This window comes from Sinohyriopsis cumingii, chromosome 1 (assembly GCF_028554795.1).
Source record: "Sinohyriopsis cumingii isolate HCF-2022 chromosome 1, ASM2855479v2, whole genome shotgun sequence".
Classification (NCBI taxonomy): Eukaryota; Metazoa; Mollusca; class Bivalvia; order Unionida; family Unionidae; genus Sinohyriopsis; species Sinohyriopsis cumingii.
Genome location: NC_142961.1, coordinates 87,089,332 through 87,111,133, shown reverse-complemented (window position 1 = coordinate 87,111,133; position 21,802 = coordinate 87,089,332). Strand labels below are relative to the sequence as shown.

The 21,802-nt window shown below is 33.6% G+C and overlaps 1 protein-coding gene across 3 annotated transcripts in view; it reads right to left on the bottom strand.

Moving 5' to 3' along the window:
* LOC149807291 (sperm flagella and cilia-associated protein 2-like) overlaps positions 1 to 21,802 on the bottom strand; it is a 122,196-nt gene that overhangs the window by 5,971 nt on the left and 94,423 nt on the right. For all 3 annotated transcript variants that reach the window (XM_089964851.1, XM_089964859.1, XM_089964867.1), the window contains 8 exons: positions 20,515 to 20,653; positions 17,293 to 17,392; positions 15,043 to 15,150; positions 9,989 to 10,117; positions 8,949 to 9,131; positions 5,710 to 5,841; positions 3,644 to 3,768; positions 1,389 to 1,578 (listed from right to left, as the gene is read on the bottom strand). In XM_089964851.1, coding sequence (XP_089820977.1) covers positions 1,389 to 1,578; positions 3,644 to 3,768; positions 5,710 to 5,841; positions 8,949 to 9,131; positions 9,989 to 10,117; positions 15,043 to 15,150; positions 17,293 to 17,392; positions 20,515 to 20,653 — 1,106 coding nt within the window. The remainder of the gene's footprint in view (positions 1 to 1,388; positions 1,579 to 3,643; positions 3,769 to 5,709; positions 5,842 to 8,948; positions 9,132 to 9,988; positions 10,118 to 15,042; positions 15,151 to 17,292; positions 17,393 to 20,514; positions 20,654 to 21,802) is intronic.

Here is a 21,802-nt window from a genome sequence, read left to right as displayed (position 1 = left end):
GTGGCCATCTTTGATGATGAATCAGCATCATTTATATAAATCTGATAGGTCTTTATGCCAGGATACATTCCATCAAGACTGGTCAAATTCTTGTCTATACAGTAGTTTTAGAGAAGTCATTTCAAGAATTATCTATTTTTAGTAATGGCAGCCATACTTGATGATGGATCAGCATCATTTTGTACACATATGAAAGATCTTAATACCAGCATGCTGAGTCTGTCATATATGATCAAATTCTGACAGAAGAAGAAGTAATTAAAGCTTTTTAAAACATTTTTTGTATTTTGTAATAACAACCATATCTGGTGCTGGATCAAAACGTGTACAAACCTGAAAGTCATCTATGCGAAAATTTTGTCAAATTCTGTTCAGCAGTTTTGAGAATAAGTTCTTCAAAGGTTTTGCTGTTGTTAGTAAATGAAGCCAAATTTGATTACAGATTGGCATCATCTGTAAAGGCTTGAAAGGTCTTCATGCCATATTGATGCTGTTGCCATATTGATGCTGTCTGTCAAGTTTTGTAAATTTTAGTTTGTGGTTCTGGTAAATAAATTGTTTACAAGTTTCTCTGTTTTTAGTTATGACAGCCATATCTGATTGCAGATGAGCATCATTTGTATGAACTTTAAAGCCTTCTATGCTTTCTGTCATGTTTGGTAAAGTTCTGTTAAGTGGTTTTTAAGGTTTTACTATTTTTAGTCATGGCAACCATATTTTACAACAGACTGGCATCATTTGGACAAGCTAGAGAGGATTTCACACCAGGATACAATCTGTCAAGTTTTATCCTATTCTATTTAGCAATTTTGGATAAGAAGTCATTTAAAGGTTTTGTATTTTTCATAATGGCTCCATTTTATGGTCCAGTGGCAACATTTCTGTACATCTGAGAATTACACTTTTACTGCCAATCATACAAATGTGAAACTCTAGGAAGTGAGTGACATCTCAAGCTATTTCACCATTAAAATCAAATTACGCATTGTCAATACATTTTTGAGACTAAATATTATGAAGAGAATCATGAATGTTTTCAATATTTAACCTGAAAACATAATGGAATGAGATGAACTGCCTTCATCGAATATTAGTCAACTATTGTCAGGATCAGTGACCTATTTTGGAGGCTGCTGCATATTTAATGCTATTACTGAAGTTATGTATAAATTTCTCAGATGTAAGAAAGACAATTTTTGATAGTATCATAAAGTATGATGAGAATTTGCTTCAATTCTATTTTACTTACAGAGCCAAGACAACATCTGCTGATGATCTTGTTTACCATTAACAAAGATATGTGTATATATATATATATATATATATATATATATATATATATATATATATATATATATATCTCAATAAATGGATCAAATAGATCTTACCCTAGAAGTTGCATCTTCAGGATCAGCTATGACACTAAACCTATGGCTGTCTCCTTTAGCACTTTCCCCATGATGCAGGACCCTATATAGGGCCTCCAGGGGAACTCTAGCATCTGCAGCCTCAGGGGGAATGTCATCTGGCACTGGGGGTGGAGGACTGAAGTGCTCAAGAGGTTCCTCAGGTTCAGGGCTGTTTATCAAAGGATATTAAAAGTGTGAGCAATTTTAATGCTGTGAGCAAATTTAATGATGTGACCCTTTTTCCAAATATTTCCATTTTGACACTTTTTTTATCCCTTACATTATTTTCTGCTTGTTACCACATTAGGTCTACAAGTGCCCTATGCCTGACATAAAAATAAAATGTGTCCATCTCTCCCTCCCTCTGACAGTCTCTCACACATGTAAATACAAGAATAAGACAAAAGTATCAAATTGCTAAAAACTAGTAAATACAAGAATAAGACAAAAGTATCAAATTGCTAAAAACTATTAGCTAATTAATACTTCTTTTGATTCGGCCAGATCTGAAGTGGACTGGCCATGAATGCATAAGGACTTCTAAGACTGAGATCATATATCTCTACAGCTATTTTCATAACTGCATACAAATTATCAGGTCATGCTCTACTGTGCTACCCAAAAATTAAAAATATATTTGCACATCTGAGCACGTGTACCTTTATGATTTCTAATAAATTACCTTTGAGTAAAGTTGGGCATTTTGTACCTAAGCAGTGTCATTAATTCCAGCCCTGATCTTTCCCAAGATTATTTCAACCTTATATCAGAATCTGATCAACATTACCGGTAATTACTAATTAAAATCAAAACGAGGGAAATGTTTTCAAGTACTTAACCTTTATAGACTTTTCTGACTTTGACACTAACTGTAAAAAATAAAATTGCCCTGATTAAATAAGAAATGAATTGATAACTTTAAAGTTTTTGTATTTTCATACTTGACTTCATTATTTTACATATCATTCTACAAGGTAATTTTTCCTGTAACCTTTGCAAAGTTTTCAAACTTTGTTTCTTCCAGAAAATTAACAAAATTTGTCCAAACCAACTGCAGATTTGTAAAATTTAGACTGAGACTACAATAAAGAACAATACTGCAGAAGTAAAAATATAACTAAGTCTTCAGATCACCAGACCATGACAACATAACATGTTAATTTAATGTCAATAACGACTTAAGTTTCAGGTAAATTTATTAATATCACAACATATATCCTGATCTGCTGTAGGATGATGTGCCTGCAGATTAGGGTATATGTTGTTTGTTCTACTAATTACTCCTAACAAATTGCACATTCCCAGATCTACTGGCATATTACGTGACGGCAGATCTAGGTCTGTGCAGTTTGCAGTCAGACTTGACTTATAAGCATGTATATATGGTATCTGCTAAGTTTAAGACAGTCCACGGAAAGACATGGGAGTAGTTGTACACACAAAAATTGCAGAACATACATACACAAGTACAAATGTACTGGGTGGAGAGACCAGGCTAATACTAAACGCCATTGTAGGGATATAACAAAAACTCAACTGCCTTCTATGAGCAGTTTATCACCAAGGTATTGTCTTTCTAAACTTAAAGATTTCCATATGAAGACCATAATAAGTAAGAAGTTTAAAAAAATCTTATGCATTTCAAAAAGGCAAACATGGGGCCCAAGTGGGTCTGAGAGTACTCACCAGTTTGACATCTACCTACAAGTCAAATGCAAGAGATGCTGGCCAAGCAATCTGGGTTAGCATGAATCTTTCTGACATGTAAGTTGTCCCAGTGTTCAGCACTGTTTGAGAAGAAGCTGAAAATAACTGTTGACATAGGGTGGACAGATGAAACACAATGCATGACACACAAGGAGTGATGGGTCATGTAAGTCAACAAGAAATTATGGCAGGAACACAGCAACTGGTCAATACAGACATCTTGAGATGATGATGATAAGATAAAAAACAAGTTTCACAGGAATCCATGAAAAAGTACATCACTAATTGTGTTCCCATGATTGTGCGATGTAAAGTCGGGCATAAGGAATCCCACATACCCATGCATCTGTGATGTGGGGATATAAAAAGACGATTTCATAAAATTGCATCGAACAATTTGTTGCTTTTTACTAACAAGCATGTAACTAATGTATATATCACAGAAATTGGTAAATAATATATTTGTGACAATTCAATTTTTCTGATATCACGAACAATATTTTTGATATCTCAATTTATAAACATACGTGATTGTTCGGCTTTCACTCCTCAGTAAGATTTTGGGGAATCGGGGCATATGAGTTCCAGATGCAACACTAAGGGCTCGCATCAGTCCTTCCTGAGCATGAGGGGCTGTGCTAAAGTACAATAACTGTAAGAAAAAGAAAAAACATCAACTACATAAATCAGTGTGCATAATTTGCTGAGATATTATAAAGTTAGGACTATTTTAGGAAATTAGGACTATTTTTAGGAATTTCTTGTGCAGGAAAATATAAGAAAGAAAAAACACCAGAAATTGAACTTATGTTATACTGATGAAATTGATTTTGATATTTTGCAGATATAATTTAGGCTGTGAATTGCTAAATTTTCCAAGTGAAATAAATGTGATAAGTCACTGGAGTGAAATACAATAAATATTTTCACTGCCACGTTTATTATAACAAAGAAATCTGAGCAATTATTAGATGCTTATCTGGTGTAGTGGTAAGTATGGCTGCCTTACATGCAAACAAAACAAGTTGAAATCAACTAATGTTTATATATTTTTTCCTCAGTTTTTTATATGTTGTTGTGTCCTGAATTGGGAAGGAGAATTACATTACTACTGAAAAGTATTCTGTGCAAAGGTACAAACAACACAGCAGAACACAAATGGTGAACTGCTGGCATTACCTTGAAGGAATCAGGAAGACACCTGCTATCAACTTGTTATACATATTGCTAGCCAATAAATCTGAGCATAAAATAAAATGAAAATGTGCTTGTTCCTAGTGAATAATGGATATATTTCATCAAGTGGGTGAAAAATTAAGGACTTTTTTTACCCACTTGATGAAATATATCTTTTATTTACTCATTTCAAGCAAATGTCATCTCTAAATATTGTAATAATAATGTTACCAAAATAATGAAATATCCAATATACTGATGGCTACAGAAATAAATCAACTGATGAATCTTGTGAAGAATAAAAACTTAGTGTACTTTTGTGAGTATACTTAGTTCAAGACACACCCGACATGGGAACCATCACAAAATGTTCGCTCAGACAGCTCAATAGGTAGTAGTGTGTCTGGCTAGTTTTTGGGTGATCTGAGTTCAAGTCCCATTCTGGTCATACACATTTTTCTGTGACATTTGGCAGCAGTGTAGGATCAGCCATCTTAAGAGTTCTCAGATGTTATAATCTTTCACTCTATGTTGAAATACGGTCATTGTGACGCATGAAGACACAAGCAGGGGAATATGTGACAGACACTCGAGGATATTTGATAGACAGCTTACAGGACAGCATGCCCTGCTAGCATTCTGGAGATCTGGGTTTGAGCCCCAGTCTGGCATTATAAGTACATTTGTCCTTGTAACATACATACCAAGCTGAAAGGAGAACAGGTCAAATGTATAAACAATAGCATTTGATAAAAATAATTACATTTTTCCAGTCTTATCTGTACAGGTCTGCTCTAAATCACAAACACATAAGTATGTGTGTGAGTATGTAATGACACCAAATAACAGAACACAAATGAGAATGTTATAATTTGTTCAAAGCTGGAATCTAACCCATGAAAAGTGAGTCAAGTCTCCTTTCACCTAGCTCCCATGCACCAATGCTTTGACCCACATGGTCATGGACTCATCCCCCAAAATGATGGAACAAGGTCAAAGGTAAGGACTTGAGGTGCATAGGAACCCACATGCCTGGCAAGAGTAATTTAATGCTCAACTATATGCACAAACCCTATGGATTTCTTTTTAGAAATGCAAAGTCTATCCGTGAAATTATAAATTGACACATGTATATTAAATCAAAGAGGACGGTTCTTATCCATGAGGATACAGCATTGTACAGTTGGATGCATAAATTTACATGGAATAATGCTACCATAATCACATAGGCTTGAGAGTTATATTTTGTTCCAAGCTTGAATCAAACACACAATGGCACCTTTTGCTTAACTCGCATGCATCAGTACCCTAACTAATATCGCTATGTACTCCTAATATCTGAATAAAATTGCATATTAATACATAACACATACATATATTTTTAACATTTTTAAAATGTATGATACAATGTCATTACCATCCCAATATAATCCAGTACTGGTGGAATCCTGTCATGATTAGCAAATATGTCAAACATGGAGGCCTTTAATCTGGTCAAACGGTCAAAACTTCTCTCCGTGATTGCTTGGGTAGTGAACCACAGGTCCATCTGTTAGCAATTAAATAAAAGTCTTCAACTAAAAAGTACTTTCAACATATATTACAATCATTTTAATTGAGAAACACAATTTCTGATGCTTAGTGTAATGAAATTTATCACATATAATTGTTTATAAGTCATGTGTAGATGCAAACTGTGCAGACAGAGATCTGCCAGTTCATAATGCACTGGCAGATCTAGGCCTATGCAGCTTTTAGAAGGAATCACTAGAACAAACAAAACAAACCTTAATCTGCCAGCATATTATTCAATGGCAAATCATGGTCTATGTTGTTTATTATTGGGCTTGACTTGTAAGCAAGTATATATGGTAGTAATGGGTTCTTACGATTTGTAAATTGCATTGACACAATTTGAAAAACTGTTATAAAACTTTCATAATACAAGTATAACAACAGTGAAAAGCATTATGGATAATTACATAAAGATATGCTGATGAAAAAATTCATGGGCACTGTCTGTATTAAACTGCAACTGAATGCTGACAAATGTCACCATTACTGTACTACTTGCTTACAAGCCCAAGTGAAAACTGCACGTACCCATATCTGTCTTTACATAATGTGCTGGCAGATCTGGGTCTATGCAGTTTGTTGGGAGTAATTAGCAGAACAAACAACTTAACCTTTATCTGCCAGTGGATAGTGTGACATCAGATCAAGGTCTATGTTATTTGCAAAGCAGTATCAGCAGTATCTGAAAATTGTGATATACATCAGACTGTCATATCTGCCATCAATAATGCCATGTGACATTCACATCAATACTGATACATAACTTCTCAGACATAACTACATGTCCCCAAAGTCAAACAATATATTTATATTACAAAACAGAAATTAAACTATATCTGCAAGGCTATGGAATGATACTACACCAACAAAATGCCTAAGTGGACATCTTCCCATGAGACTGCTACTTCAGCTGGTAAAGTAATATTGGTTAGTTACAGCAGCCATGTTCAATGGCAGATCAAAGTCTGAATTTGAAAGGGCCTAATGACAGGATGTTCTCTGTCAAATTCTGTCACATTCTATTCAGCATTTTAGAGAAAGAATTATTTTAATTTTTCCATTTTATGTTAGTCATGGTGGCCATATCTGATAGACGATCTGTACAAAATTAAAAGACCTTGATGCCAGGAAACTCTGTCAAATCTGATTAAAGTCTTTGCGTGATTGTTGCAAAGTCTGTTTAAAGGTTTTTCATTTTATAATTATGGCAGCCATAGTTAATGTCATATTTATATCACTGTGTGAGCTTTAAGGGCCTTAATGCAATGATGTTGTCAAATCTGATCAAAATCTGTGGAGCTGATTTTGAGAAGAAAGTTTCTGACTCAGGACCAGAAGGGTGAAGGTTTTGAATTCCACTTTCACTTGCTATTTTTTCTCAAAAATATAAAATTGATTTGACTGTTGTTTTACCCTCAATTCAGGTACTCTTTCACCTAATAATTTAGTAACTACAACATGCCTTGATTTTCAAACACTTCATGATGATAGGAGATCATCCTTGTTGTTCAGCCTCTGGGATCAGCCCAGATCTAGAACAGGGATTAAGCTGGGATCACATAAGTATGGAACTTGGGATCACCCCAGGTCAGTAGAATATTAGATTAAGAGGTAAAGTAAGGCTGGGATCAACACGCTTTAGCCCATTTCTTTTTCTTAATGTGAGTAGCCAATTTGTTGATATTTTTATATGTGTTGGGAAAGGTTCTCCAAACTCTAGAGAAAGCACTAGCATGTATTTGTGTCATGATGCTTTGAATAGATAATAATGTTTACATGCTTAGGATATTCTGTTTGTTTGGTTGGAGAGATATGGATTAATGTACATATCATTTTTATGTAGGTAATCACAGAATGACCAAGTTGAATAGACTTCTGGTCACGAGTTGGGTATAACTAGAGCATTTAATGTGTTGATATAATGTCAGACATCAATCAGTCAAACAACAAAACTTGGATTAAATTTTTCTGTGCAGTTTTGAGAAGCTGTTGTTTATAGAATTTGTGTTATTCTTAGTACTTTTGGTTATTCTGTATGAGGGTTCAACATCAGTGGTGCAAAATTACAAGACCCAAAGATTTTTCCATAAACTTCTGCAAAAACTAGTGAAATTGGTTTTAACATAAAGCTGAAATCAGCAAATGTGGAAAGTTGCTGTTATCATTGTGGGCTTAACCGCAATTTTTAGCACACAATAGGATATTCATGGTGACCAGTATAACTGGTGGAGGAAGAACCTGGGAAAACCCTGGGGTGAACCTCCTACCCAAGGAAAGCTATTGACAAGCTTTCTCACAGAACACAATGACATAGCCTGAGAGCTAAACCCATGTGGAAAGATGTGAAATGGCAGTGATCGGTAAAGGCAAGCACTTCAGACCACTCAGCTTCCTAGGATCCCCTGAATGTGGAAAGGCAATCAGTGATAGATGCAGGGACAAACTATAAGCTAACTTGATAGTATGGCCAGATCACTAAAAAATGGTAACTAAAGCTAACAAAATTCCTTTTTCTAATGTAAAAGTGAATATCTGGATGGAGGTCAAAAGTTCTAATTTGCTGAGCTGCATCTGTACAGTGATACTTATAGTAAAAAATGTAGTGTAATCAATGATACTTAGTAAGAATCCCAAAGGAAATTTTAGAAAGTATAAATATAAATGCATTTAAATATCTAATTCAATGGACAAAAAGTGGAACCTGTTCGATTTGACATTTACAACTTAAAGGATAAATTCAATAACCTTCTACTTTGTTGTCCGACTATATTTGCACTGTAAATACACAATATACCTAGCTGGTGCATACTCATTTAAAATTTCTGTTTATTATGTCCATATATAAATGTAGCTTATTATCAATGCTTTTTATTTGTGTGTGTGTGTGTGTGTGTGTGTATGTGTGTAACTATGTACAAGTACACTGAATGTAAATAAGCATATAATAGAAGGTTACAAGGATGATTAGTACATGCAACTTATTGTGTCACCCTCACTAAATAAAGCCATTATTATCATTATTATTATTATTATTATTATTATTATATATTTGCATGCTTCAACAATAAAATGAATATGTACTCTGTCATACTGTTCCCTGGTAACAAAGCCTGTAGACTTCTGGTCCATCTCTCGGAAATGGCCCAATGTTTGCAGCAGATCTGTTTGGGAAGGGTATGGCAAGGGCTGGGCTAGGGCCAGCATGAACCGCCGCCAGTCCACATACTCACTGTCTGAGGACAGTCCATTACTAATCTCTTGAATCTGTAGGAAAGTTAAGACCATGATTATTCTCTTACATACATGTCATCACCATCATTATCATCTTCATTATCAACTTTGTTTTCTTTCTCATGGTCATCATTTGTTATCATATATATACTTGTTTATAAGTTGAGTCCAATTGCAAACAACATAGAATCTGATCTATCATCACATTATGTGTCAGCAGATCAGGGTCCATGTTGTTTGTTCTACTGACTACTTTTAACAAACTTCATAGACCCAGATATGCTATACTTTATGTGATGGCAGATCTTTTTGCAGTTTTCAGTTAGACTCAACTTAAAAGTAAGTGCATACAATACTTCTAATATAATATACAGTTCATAGGAAGTCCTATATGTCACATATTAATACCTAAATGTCATATATCAATACCCAAATGCCATATATCAATACCCAAATGTCATATATCAATACCTAAATGTCATATATCCATACCCAAATGTCATATATCAATACCTAAATATCATATATCAATACCTAAATGTCATATATCAATACCCAAAAGTAATATATCAACACATAAATGTCATATATCAATACCCAAAAGTAATATATCAATATGTAAATGTTATATATCAATACCCAAATGTTATATATCAAGACCTAAATGTTATATATCAATACCTAAATGTCATATATCAAGACCTAAATGTCATATATCAATACCCAAAAGTAATATATCAATACATAAATGTCATATATCAATACCCAAAAGTAATATATCAATATGTAAATGTCATATATCAATACCCAAATGTTATATATCAAGACCTAAATGTTATATATCAATACCTAAATGTCATATATCAAGACCTAATGTCATATATCAATACCTGTGCTGGAGTAATGCTGGTCCAAACATCTGGTAGCTCCTCCATACCATGTGTAAGAGCCACTATATTCTCAAAGGTCTCAACAAAAGACTTACTGGACATCACACCTGTTGGAGCTGTTTTCACAAACTGAAAAATGGATATAATTAGTAATATAATAAATGGTAAAGTCATAACACTGTAATGAGTAGAAAATAAATCCTACATTTTCATATAACCATCCATACAAGTTCTTATTTCTTGTCTTACTATTACATTTCAAATTCAAAAGTAAATACTGCAGCTGATACATTCTATAATATATGTATATCAAATAAATATACCACTGCTTTCATGTGCCTGTTTCAATGACATGCAGATACTGAAACTGAATAATTTCAAAATTCAGAGGTTGGTTGCAAATGGTCCCAAAGACATCAAGAAAAGAAAATTTAAATATCCGTCCTGTTAAATTTGATACTTAAAAGTGGGTTCACTCATGAAAAGAAACTATATGATACTTGTAGAGATATCTCTCATGTAAAGAGACTAAATCTGATCCTTTAAGAAAATTTCACATTTACAGACTTGAGGCTATATTTTCTATTTAAAGAGGGTTCCCTCATGTACAGGAGGGTCCTCTGATGAACAGGTATTTGAAACCTGAAGAGAGCTCTCTAATGTACTGAAACTATATCTTATAATGTACCAGAGGAGAGCTCCCTGATGTACAGAAACTACATCTGATAATGTATCTGAGGAGAGCTCCCTGATGTACAGAAACTATATCTGACACTTTACAAAGGTTTTATACTTAAAGAGGGTTCTCTCACGTACAGAGACTATATGTGATACTTGAAGAGGATTCTCTTAAGTACAGAGTCTATATTTTATACTTAAAGAAGACTCTCTCATGTACAGAAACTATATTTTAGTGGGTTATGATTTCCCAGAGATGTGAAAAGCAAATCACATCTGTGAGTTGATTTTACTGTGAATTTATGCATGCCAAGTATATTAAAACAACATCCACAACAAATTCTCTTATACATTTGACAACATTGCCATGTCATAAATGTACATGCGATGTACTTCTCCAGAATATTTAAAAACAAAAAATATGGGTCATTTGCTCATATGGAATCCCAACATATGCCCTCACATCTAAAACCCCAATTTGATTAAACATAAATTATTCAGTGTTTGTATATATGGATTCTCACTATATCTCCCTACAACTATAATACCCAACAGATTAAAATCAATTATGTGGATTGATCTCTTGTATGTATGGACTCTCACCAAACCTCCTGACAGCTACAATACCCTAACACCCAACAAATTAAAATCAATTATGTGGATTGATTGCTTGTATGTATGGACTCTCACCAAACCTCCTGACAGCTACAATACCCTAATACCCAACAGATTAAAATCAATTATGTGGATTGATCTCTTGTATGTATGGACTCTCACCAAACCTCCTGGCAGCTACAATACCCTAACACCCAACAGATTAAAATCAATTATGTGGATTGATTGCTTGTATGTATGGACTCTCAACAAACCTCCTGACATCTACAATACCCTAATACCCAACAGATTAAAATCAATTATGTGGATTGATTGCTTGTATTTATGGACTCTAATCATATCCCATGACAGCTATAATACCCATCTGATTAAAATCAATCATGTGGATTGACTGCTTGTATGTATGGACTCTCACCATATCCCATGACAGCTATAATACCCAACTGATTAAAATCAATTATGTGGATTGATTGCTTGTATGCATGGACTCTCACCATATCCTATGACAGCTGTAATACCCAACTGATTAAAATCAATTAAGTGGACTGACTGCTTGCACAGACTCCCAAAACATCCCCAATCAACTAAAATCCCTAAATGATTAAATAATAAATTATCCAGATTGTTTGCATGTATGTACAGGTGACACTCAATTTATGCCAACTCATTTACGTGCTTTCATTTTAACATTGTCTATAATAAAGAAATAAAATTAAATTTGTAAGACTTCACTCATTTTTATGCCACTGCTGGTATCATCAGCTGTGAAATCTCATGCAGTTCATGTATACAATTTGTTTGAAAATTATGCATAAATAATCATTACTTGAAAACTCAGAGGCATAATTTACCCCAGAACTTCCCTTATTTACAAGTATCCTATAAGAAAATTACTTCTTATTTATGTCGTAACCTCAGGAATACATCTATGGCATAAATTAAGCATCGCCTATATGGACTTTCACCATATTCTGTGAAAGCAAAAATACCCAACTGATTAAAATCAATTAAATGGATTGTCTGCCTGTGCAGACTTCCAAAATATCTTTTGTCTACTAAAATCCCCAAGTGATTAAAAACCAGCTATACAGACAACCACTTTTCCAGACAAAATCTGTGTTGACTATATTATCCAGATATTGGTGCTTCACTCTATCTATTTTACCTGATTCATCACTGGTAATACTCAGTTTGTAATAGTATGTTATGTCTATCATGAACATTTTAAAATCCTCAAATACAACACTCTTCTCCATCAAGTAAACAAGGCTGATGTTTCTAGGGCCAATTCAGAATTAAAAGACATCATTCAGTTTCATTTTCTTTTTTTATTGTCTCGATACAAATGCATCAATGTCAATATGTGAGAAGTCAAAAGCAGTTAGCTATGATGCAGTAGGCCACATGTTATGGTGACATCACTGATGGGACAGTCAGTGGATTCTGACACCTTCTGTAGTTTAGAGTTTTCTATTTCCTCAGTTGGTCATTTTCAAACATTTGTTAATAATAGCTAGTTATTTTTATCCCTTATACAGAGAACCTGTCTTGAAAGACCACCCATTCTGCCAAAAAATAATGGTCTCTCAAGACAGGTGGCCTCTCATGACAGGTCATAACACTATAAAACTAATAAATCTATGCAAGGATAACCTGGTCTCTCAAAACAGGTGGTCTTTCATAGCAGTGGTCTCACAAGACACGTTTTATTATACATCCAACTCTATCAACTTAAATATGTGGCATGTAAAAGTAGTGACACTGAGCTATGATTATGAGTCTGGCAAAGAAAATAACAAACAAGTAGAAGAAGTAAATGCAAACAGACTGGGTATCATCATAATCTTTGTCATTATCATCATTTCATTATTATTGTCATAATCATTAGCTGGAATTTTTTATGCCTTTATATGTACTCAATGCATGACTGCATTGATTTATTGATGCATGTTGAGTTGATGTTACTTGAATTATCAAATATGGAGGACATTCCATTTGCCTTCAACTAAGACCATATATTATTTATCTAGTCACTCCATAGTCTACAAGACTTTAATTTATCAAACTCAGATTTTTCACAAATGTGCTGAATATGACCTTGAGTGTTCAGTCCAAGTAAAGCTGGTCCTTCCTATTTTACTTACCCAAAGCAGCTTAAAGTTACCATCTCTTGGGAAATGAGAGAACAGTACCTTTGATCATTTCATACACTTGTTTTTACAAATGCAGTCAACACATAAAGTCAGCATTTTGGATCAAAAATACCTGCATTGTTCTCAAACTTCCACCAGAATCACATACATGTACACAGAAGACTCCTGTCTCTGATGTCACATATACCAGCATACCTGTCAACTTTTCAAAAGCCAAGTAGGGAGAGTGAATTAAAAAATAGGGAGATTGGGACCTAAAACTGGGAGATTGGGACCTAAAATTGGGAGATTGGGACCTAAAATAGGGAGATTGGGACCTACAATTGGGAGATTGGGACCTAAAATTGGGAAATTGGGACCTAAAATGGTGAGTTTAAGCCTCATTCTCACTAAATAGTGACAACACTTCCTGGTCCTATACACATGAAATTCTCAAAGGACGTGCCTTTTCTCCCTATGACACACCTTATCTTCCCCCAGAACATGCCTTATTTTCATATTCTGGTCAGCTGTGGCCAAACTATACAATAGCTAAAGATTAGTCCAAAGTAAACAAGCAAGAAAGCCAGTGCAACTAATTAACAGTTAATCCTTATCAATGCAACTATCTTGTGAAAACAACTGGCCCTCCAAAATAATTCAAAGAATCCATGTTCTACAGTGTGTTATGTAAGCACCAGCAACTGACTGGCAAATGATGCCCTAATTTATCACAACTAAAGGTGCCTAAATACGTAGTCCCACAATACCGTACATGTGGCAACTATTTTTCCCTCATCTTATATTCCACCTTATTTCCTTATTGCCAACTCATAAGGCATTTTACATTGTTTACTGCAAAACATATTTATTCTGAATTAGTATTTTGAGGACACACATGCTGCATGGTATGGATTTTCATTCCTACTTTTAATTTAATGATGGTTATTTATGTTCCTATATATGGTACAGTAATGCCAGTATTTACTCATGTAAGTTTCTTTGGTGCGAATGGAGCTACGGCATATGGAGCTACAGCATTCACAGTGACCATTCTTGGGATTGAAATTAATTACTGACAATTTTAGAGTTGTGGTTTATTTTTTTGTTCTGGTTTATTTTCTGATTTTAGTATTGTTGTAGAGGTAAAAAAATCATAAATTTATGCTAATAACATTTAAACATAAGATTATATTTAGTGAAGAAGCAAATTCTTTCTAGTGTGGTAACTCTTTTGTCACAACACTATTCAGAGGTGATAAAACAGAACATGGCTTCTGTGGATTGCATACAATATATCTATTTATGTAGGACCTATTTTAGGAGAAATAAAAAATGAAAGACATAATGTATTGGGAGTTCTCTGCAAAAGCTGGGAGATATTATTAAAATCAGGAGGTAGGCATAAAATAGCCCCCAAAATTGGGAGGTTTTTTTTTGACTTGCCGTGAGAGTTGACAGGTGTGCAAAGGCTGGTGGACAATATGCAAAATCTTCAGACACTGTTTTTTTAGCGGATCTGCTCTGCTTTAGGAGTGGAGTGGTGACCTAGAAATTACATCAACTAGAGGTTTTGTTTGACACTGTATTAAATGGAGGCAAAAAATTGCAAAAAGTTCTTTAATGTACCTGATCATATAGCTGCAGCAGCTGGTTCACTGTAAAATGATCATAAATTGGTGCCTCTCCTGGGGTGGGCAGAGGTGATGGCCTGGGTGATTTCAACACAACCACACTCTGAAGAAGGATCAGTGAACAAACTTACAATATAACTTTATTTTTTTCATTATCCCAATGAGTCCTACATTTCCCTTCTGTGAATTTTTTTAAAGCGTAAATGATTTACAGTTACACATTAATATCCTAATGTAAATGATTGACAGTTACACATATTAATATCCTAATGTAAATGATTGACAGTTACACATTAATATCCTAATGTAAATGATTGACAGTTACACATATTAATATCCTAATGTAAATGATTGACAGTTACACATATTAATATCCTAATGTAAATGATTGACAGTTACACATATTAATATCCTAATGTAAATGATTGACAGTTACACATATTAATATCCTAATGTAAATGATTGACAGTTACACACATTAATATCCTAATGTAAATGATTGACAGTTACACACATTAATATCCTAATGTAAAAATATTGACAGTTACACATATTAATATTCTAATGTAAATGATTTACAGTTACAATTATTATTATCCTAATGTAAATGATTGACAGTTGCACACAGTAATATCCTAATGTAAATGATTGACAGTTGCACACAGTAATATCCTAATGTAAATGATTTACAGTTACATATAGTAATAACTTAGTGTACATGATTTACTGTTATGCATAAAATATCTTTGTGAAAATGAATTGCAGTTACACATATTAATATCCTAATGTAAATGATTGACAGTTACACATTAATATCCTAATGTAAATGGTTGACAGTTACACATATTAATATCCTAATGTAAATGATTGACAGTTACACATATTAATATCCTAATGTAAATGATTGACAGTTACACATATTAATATCCTAATGTAAATGATTGATAGTTACACATATTAATATCTTGTATGCACAGTAATGGGCAGAAAGTATTTATCAAACTTTTGTGATTCTGTGGGTTTCATAAATGGATAGAATAGTAAACTGTCATGATCAGTTGAAATCTCAATTTAATTCAATTATGATGAAATTCTTCTTAAAATGGGATTTACTACTTTCCAAATTGTTGAAAGTATACTGTGTCTCAGAGCAAGCAAGATGTATTATAAACATCATAATCTTAAACAAGGAGGTTACCTCAGTTTTTTTTGTGAGAAATAAAGATCCAATTATAATATCTAAAATAATAATGGTGCCATCTACAATCAATAAGTCAAACATCATTTAAATAACTGTATAACTGATTTAAAGTAAAACATACCATATTCAGCTGGCCAGCCTACCAGCAAATTTAGTCTCAAAACTTTATAAGCTTTATGTTGGTAGAGATTCAATTACGCATACTGATTTTATTTCTTAAACAATCTGTAATCTAAGGAAAATAACATATCTTCTTAATGAAAAACTGCATATGAATCATGGAAGTAACTCTGTGTGTGTGTGTGTGTGTGTGCACATGTGTGCATGAGTGTCAATATCTGTTTCACCTTCTGTATCTCAAATTTTCTCTTGTATTTACTTTTATATTAAACATATTGTAACTATGTAATTCCAACTGTTCTTGAAATATTCCTATCATATTACAGTGATGGAGATGGCCTCTGACGTAATCATTCTACCAGACTATTCCATGTCTTTGGTCTTTCCATGTTCCTTAGCCTGCTCCCTAATGCATCTATAAATTCCAAAATCTATTTTGCTGATCTTGACCTAACTGTATTTAATCTTAATCCCAATCTTTCTTAAAATTGTCAGAAGATAAAATATTTTCCCAGTATTACAGTAATGAATTTGGAACAAGATTTTAACATGTATGAAAATTCATTGATTTTGTGACCGTTTTTCTCAGACAACCCATTGCAAATAAAATGGCTTGCATCAATTAGTGTCAGGAAACCTATAATGTTGTCACTGCCATACAATACAAAAGTAGCAAAAGCGGTCATATAAGGACTGCTCTGTAACTTTGTATAGCATGACAAATACTTTATGTCTGTTACTGTACTTATACAAAAACCAGACAAAATGTATATTTATACCACATGGCCATCTGATTGTACTAAATGTAAATCTGAAAGAATTTAAATGCTTCTTTAGATAAATAACACTATCATGTAAGCTGATAAGGTTGTCTTCAATCTGATAAATAAATATCAAAAGACAAAATGAAAATCAAATTCCAACCTCATTCAAAAGGAAGTCCTCTTGTTTAAGCACCAATTCATGTTTCAGTTTTGTCTTCATTTCAATGGCATGTCTCATTATCTCTGACATATGTTCAATGCTGAAATATATTTAAAAAAGTGATTTTTGTTGATCCTTGCAAGATCAAGATCATCAAACATAGTGCCATAATAATGTAAAATCACTTTAGCATGCATAACATTGACAATTTATCACAAACAGGAACCAATGGGCTATTTTCTATTTAGCAAATGCATAAAAAGACACATCAAGTACAGCTGCAAATCCAGGAGACCTCCAAGAAGGTGGGTGGAGGTATTTGAGGGTTTTCAACACAAATAAAGACACATGTAAGCATAAATAGTTACGACCAATAGGAGCACCACAAATGAGCTCCAGAAACTTCTGTCATTCCAACTTATTTGAAATTTTGCTAATAAATAAAGCATTTAAAATCTTTTTGGAATTAAACAATCTATGGTGAAGTTTTCCTTTAGAAGGACAGGCAGTCAGTGGCCATAACTCATGCCTAATGATGTTTGGAATGTTGAAAATGTAATTTGTTTATGATATCATCAATCTAATGGTGGATGCCAATTTTGGTTGTAAGCCAAGGCAGGTGGTCCCAATAAACAGGGTTCATAACTCCTGTAATCATGTGTGCACAATGATACAATATAAATTCGTTAACAGTCTCATCAATAGAAAGCTGCATGCTAAATTTTATTGAAATCAGAAAACCTTTGGTAAAGTTATGTGGGAAATATAAAACTTAGGCTGTTAGGCAATCAGGGGCAATAAACTCCCATATATGCTTTGGAATGCTTGAAATCAAGATCATTCAATGCTTTGCCAACATAGATGTAAATACCAAATTTGGGTGAAATCCAGTAATCTTTGGTAAAGTTATACTGAAGAAAACAATGGTTAGGATGATGACCAAACAGGGGCCATAACTCCTCTTAATGCTAACACAGAATGCTGGAAATGAAATGCAATCAAGTTCTCTGTATAAAGATGCACACTAAATGTAACTGAAATTCAACAAAGCATTGGTTAAGGTATCCTGTGAAAATAAAAAGTTTTAAAGGATGGGTAATAAGGGGATAAAACTCCCGTAAATGATGCTGTGAAACACCAGAAGCTGAACTCACTCAAGGTTTTATCTATATAAAGCTACATGGCAAATTTGCTAACAACCCAACAATGCTTGGTAAAGACATGTAAGGAAATCAAAGTGAGAAGTACATTGGAATTAGGGACTATAACTCCTCTAATAATAATGTGGAAAGCTGGAAACCAAACTCATTCAATGTCTTTTATATGGTATACTTCCTGCGTGAGACTGGTTCGGCTGAAAAGATATCTTCAATTTGATCGATCTGAACTTACAAATGTACATGACATCATTTAATTCACAAGTTCCTGTAAGCAATATAAAAGTGGATGCAAAATCTGGTAGAAACAAGGAACCTCTGAATCTCTGGTTAAGTAATACTGCTGAAATGAACGTTAAGAGGATGGTCTAACAGAGGTCACAACTTCTGAAAATAATGTTGTGAAATGCAGACAGCTCGAGCATCTATAGGTTTAAGGTCAAAAGCTACCTTTCAAATTTGGCTAAAATCCAACAATCCTTGGTAAAGTAATTATGCAACAGAAACCAAACATGTGGAGGACTGGCAATAATGGAATATAACTTCTGTATGATGGTAATAAATGAAAAGATTTGATCAATATAAAAATGCACACCAAGTCTTCCTCAAATCCAACCATTTCCAGCAAAGTTCTTTTGCAGAAACCAAACTGTTGCTGGACCAATGAATTACAGTCAGACAGACAATTTCAAAAAGCTTGGGAGTCTTCATGAAGCAGGACCCTAAATAAAGATGTTAAACACCAATCACAGAGGCACTAGGAATTCTAAGTTTTTATTCCACTGTGAAATAAAATAAAATGCAGAGACAGAATTTTTCTTAAAGGATTATCTTATTTTCCCTCAGTCAAGGAATGGCACCCTCCAGTGAGGACAGGTAGACATCGACTCTTTTTTTTATTGAGGGGAGGGATCTAGCTGAATTTGGAGTGAAGTTGCAAATTGCGAGACAAGAGTACATCCTGTTATACTTGAAATGACCTGTATTTCTTCATGTTCCCAAATGTTCATATTCTAAATTCAGCTGCAACTGACACAATACTTGCATGTTTTTGCTCACTGATTTGATTACTGAGAGCATGCTAAATCATGTAGAGTGACTGTAAAGCAACTCTGCAGTCAGCCTGAGCAGAGAGTTCATTCCAGAACAAAGCTGGTTCTCATGGACTGACTGCAGAAAATAGATAATAACTTTTCTGTTTAATTTGGAATTTTTTTAGGTTTCATTGACATTCTTCCTTGATGAATTTTTCAAGATAAAAAAAATGAAAATTGGTATAATTAGATACTGCTGCTAGAAGGTATGTTGCATTCCATATTAGGGATCCTATCTTCAAAGTTAGGGTCACAGGTATATATTTCATGGTTGCTTTTTTGTGTGTTTCACATCTTAAAAACTGGGTGAGGTTCAGTTTTGAATCATGATGCATTTACATTTCTGTTTTAATGAAATCTCATGCATCACAAAGATTCACTTTCAAAGTCAGGGTCACTGATCAGTTTCTTTCCCTTTTCTAATTTTTACTTTAATGTCCATTCAGACAGAGATATGAAATTTGGGTACTTTCCAAGACTGATTAGTAACTATGCAGCACTGTCACAAGGGTCCAGATGTCCAAGTAGCTCAGCTGGTAGAACATTGGACTCATATTGCAAGGGTCTTAGGTTTGATACCTGCTCAGACCTGCCAAGGTTAACTGTCTTCGTGCACTTTTGGCAGCATTGTTAAGCAGTTTCTGCATGTCATGTATCATACATTTATGTGTGATAAGTAACATATAATTGTTGAAATCTGAGGGTTTTATATTCTTGTCTAAATCCTCTTTAAGTACAAAATATTTGCAATATATTGCTAACAAGACAATATTGTCCGTATGAAAAATCTGAGAAATCATGGTTTTTATAGAATGAAAATGTACCAAAAATTATACAGTATATAAATTGCACACAGTACAAACATATTCAATATTTCATACCATCATGATTTTGAAACTGAAAATATGTAAATACATAAACATTTCAATCAATGAATATGTTTTTTTCTAAAGGGTAAACATTTGCATTACCTTTCCATTTCCTTGAGGAAGCGAGCACCCAGCCAATCATTCATGTCCTTATATGCCTCATCAGCTTTGTGTTTCAAGTCCTGAATTACTGCCATAGCAACAAGTTTAATCAGCTCCAGACGGATTTTTGAGGCTGATTCTATACAAGGAAGAGCAATATTTCTTAACAGATATACTGTGACAATATTGTTTTCTTAACAGATGTATTGCAATGATATTTCTTAACAGACATATTATGACACTGATATTTCATAAAAGACATATTGTGACAATCATATTTCTTGAAAGACATATTGTGACATTGATATTTCTTAACAGATTTATTGTGACATTGATATTTCTTAAAAGACATATTGTGACATTGATATTTCTTAACAGATATGTGATAAAGATATTTTTAAACAGACATACTGTGACAATGATATTTCTTAATAAACATATTGTAAAAATGATATTTTGTTCTCAAATTAAAATGGCACTCCTCAACTTGGTAGCAAATTAACAAAAGATATGGGCTACAGGGATCATCATTTACTTCCTGTAAGACATATTTTCTAACCAGAATATTTTATTGCATTAATATCATGTTCTCTGACAGCACTGATGAAAAAAAAAATATCACTTTTGACAGAACATTTTATGCGCAGCATACTACTTCAAAGAAACATTGTTTAATGTTTTGTAAGTGACCACACAGTTTACAAAAATTAAAGATCCTACAAAACCAATGTGCCTGGTAATGTGACGGTTGCGGACAAAATAAACAGGATCAATGACAACAGTAATTTCATTTATAATGGAACATTATTCCCACACAAAATATGCAATGATTTTATACGTATTTTGTATTATCTTCTATTTAAATGTACTGAAATATTAACATGGAAATGATTTGTTTGACACCTTATTCAGTTTAACAAGGGATCAATTCCTTTGTCTTATCTATTATTTAGATCAACAAGAAATCTGGTAAAATGTACTTTCTGTAAAGTGTTTTGTGTGCAGGCAAAGTGAACACACTAGAGTAAATGAAAGCAGTCATCAATGACATTTCAATAAAGAAAAAAATGAGAAAATCTGATTCTCAAGTCAATAAATGGTTGGTGAAGTACCTGTAGAAACTCTCATGGTACTGTGGTGACTGGAAGCATTGATGACATTGTTGTAATTACACCGAACATGGTTAGTAATTTGATGGATAAATAGAAACCCCAAATTCTGCATCAGTAAAAAAATTGTAATGCTGTGATTGGGTGTGATTTGGATTGTTAACGTAGCTTTAACGATT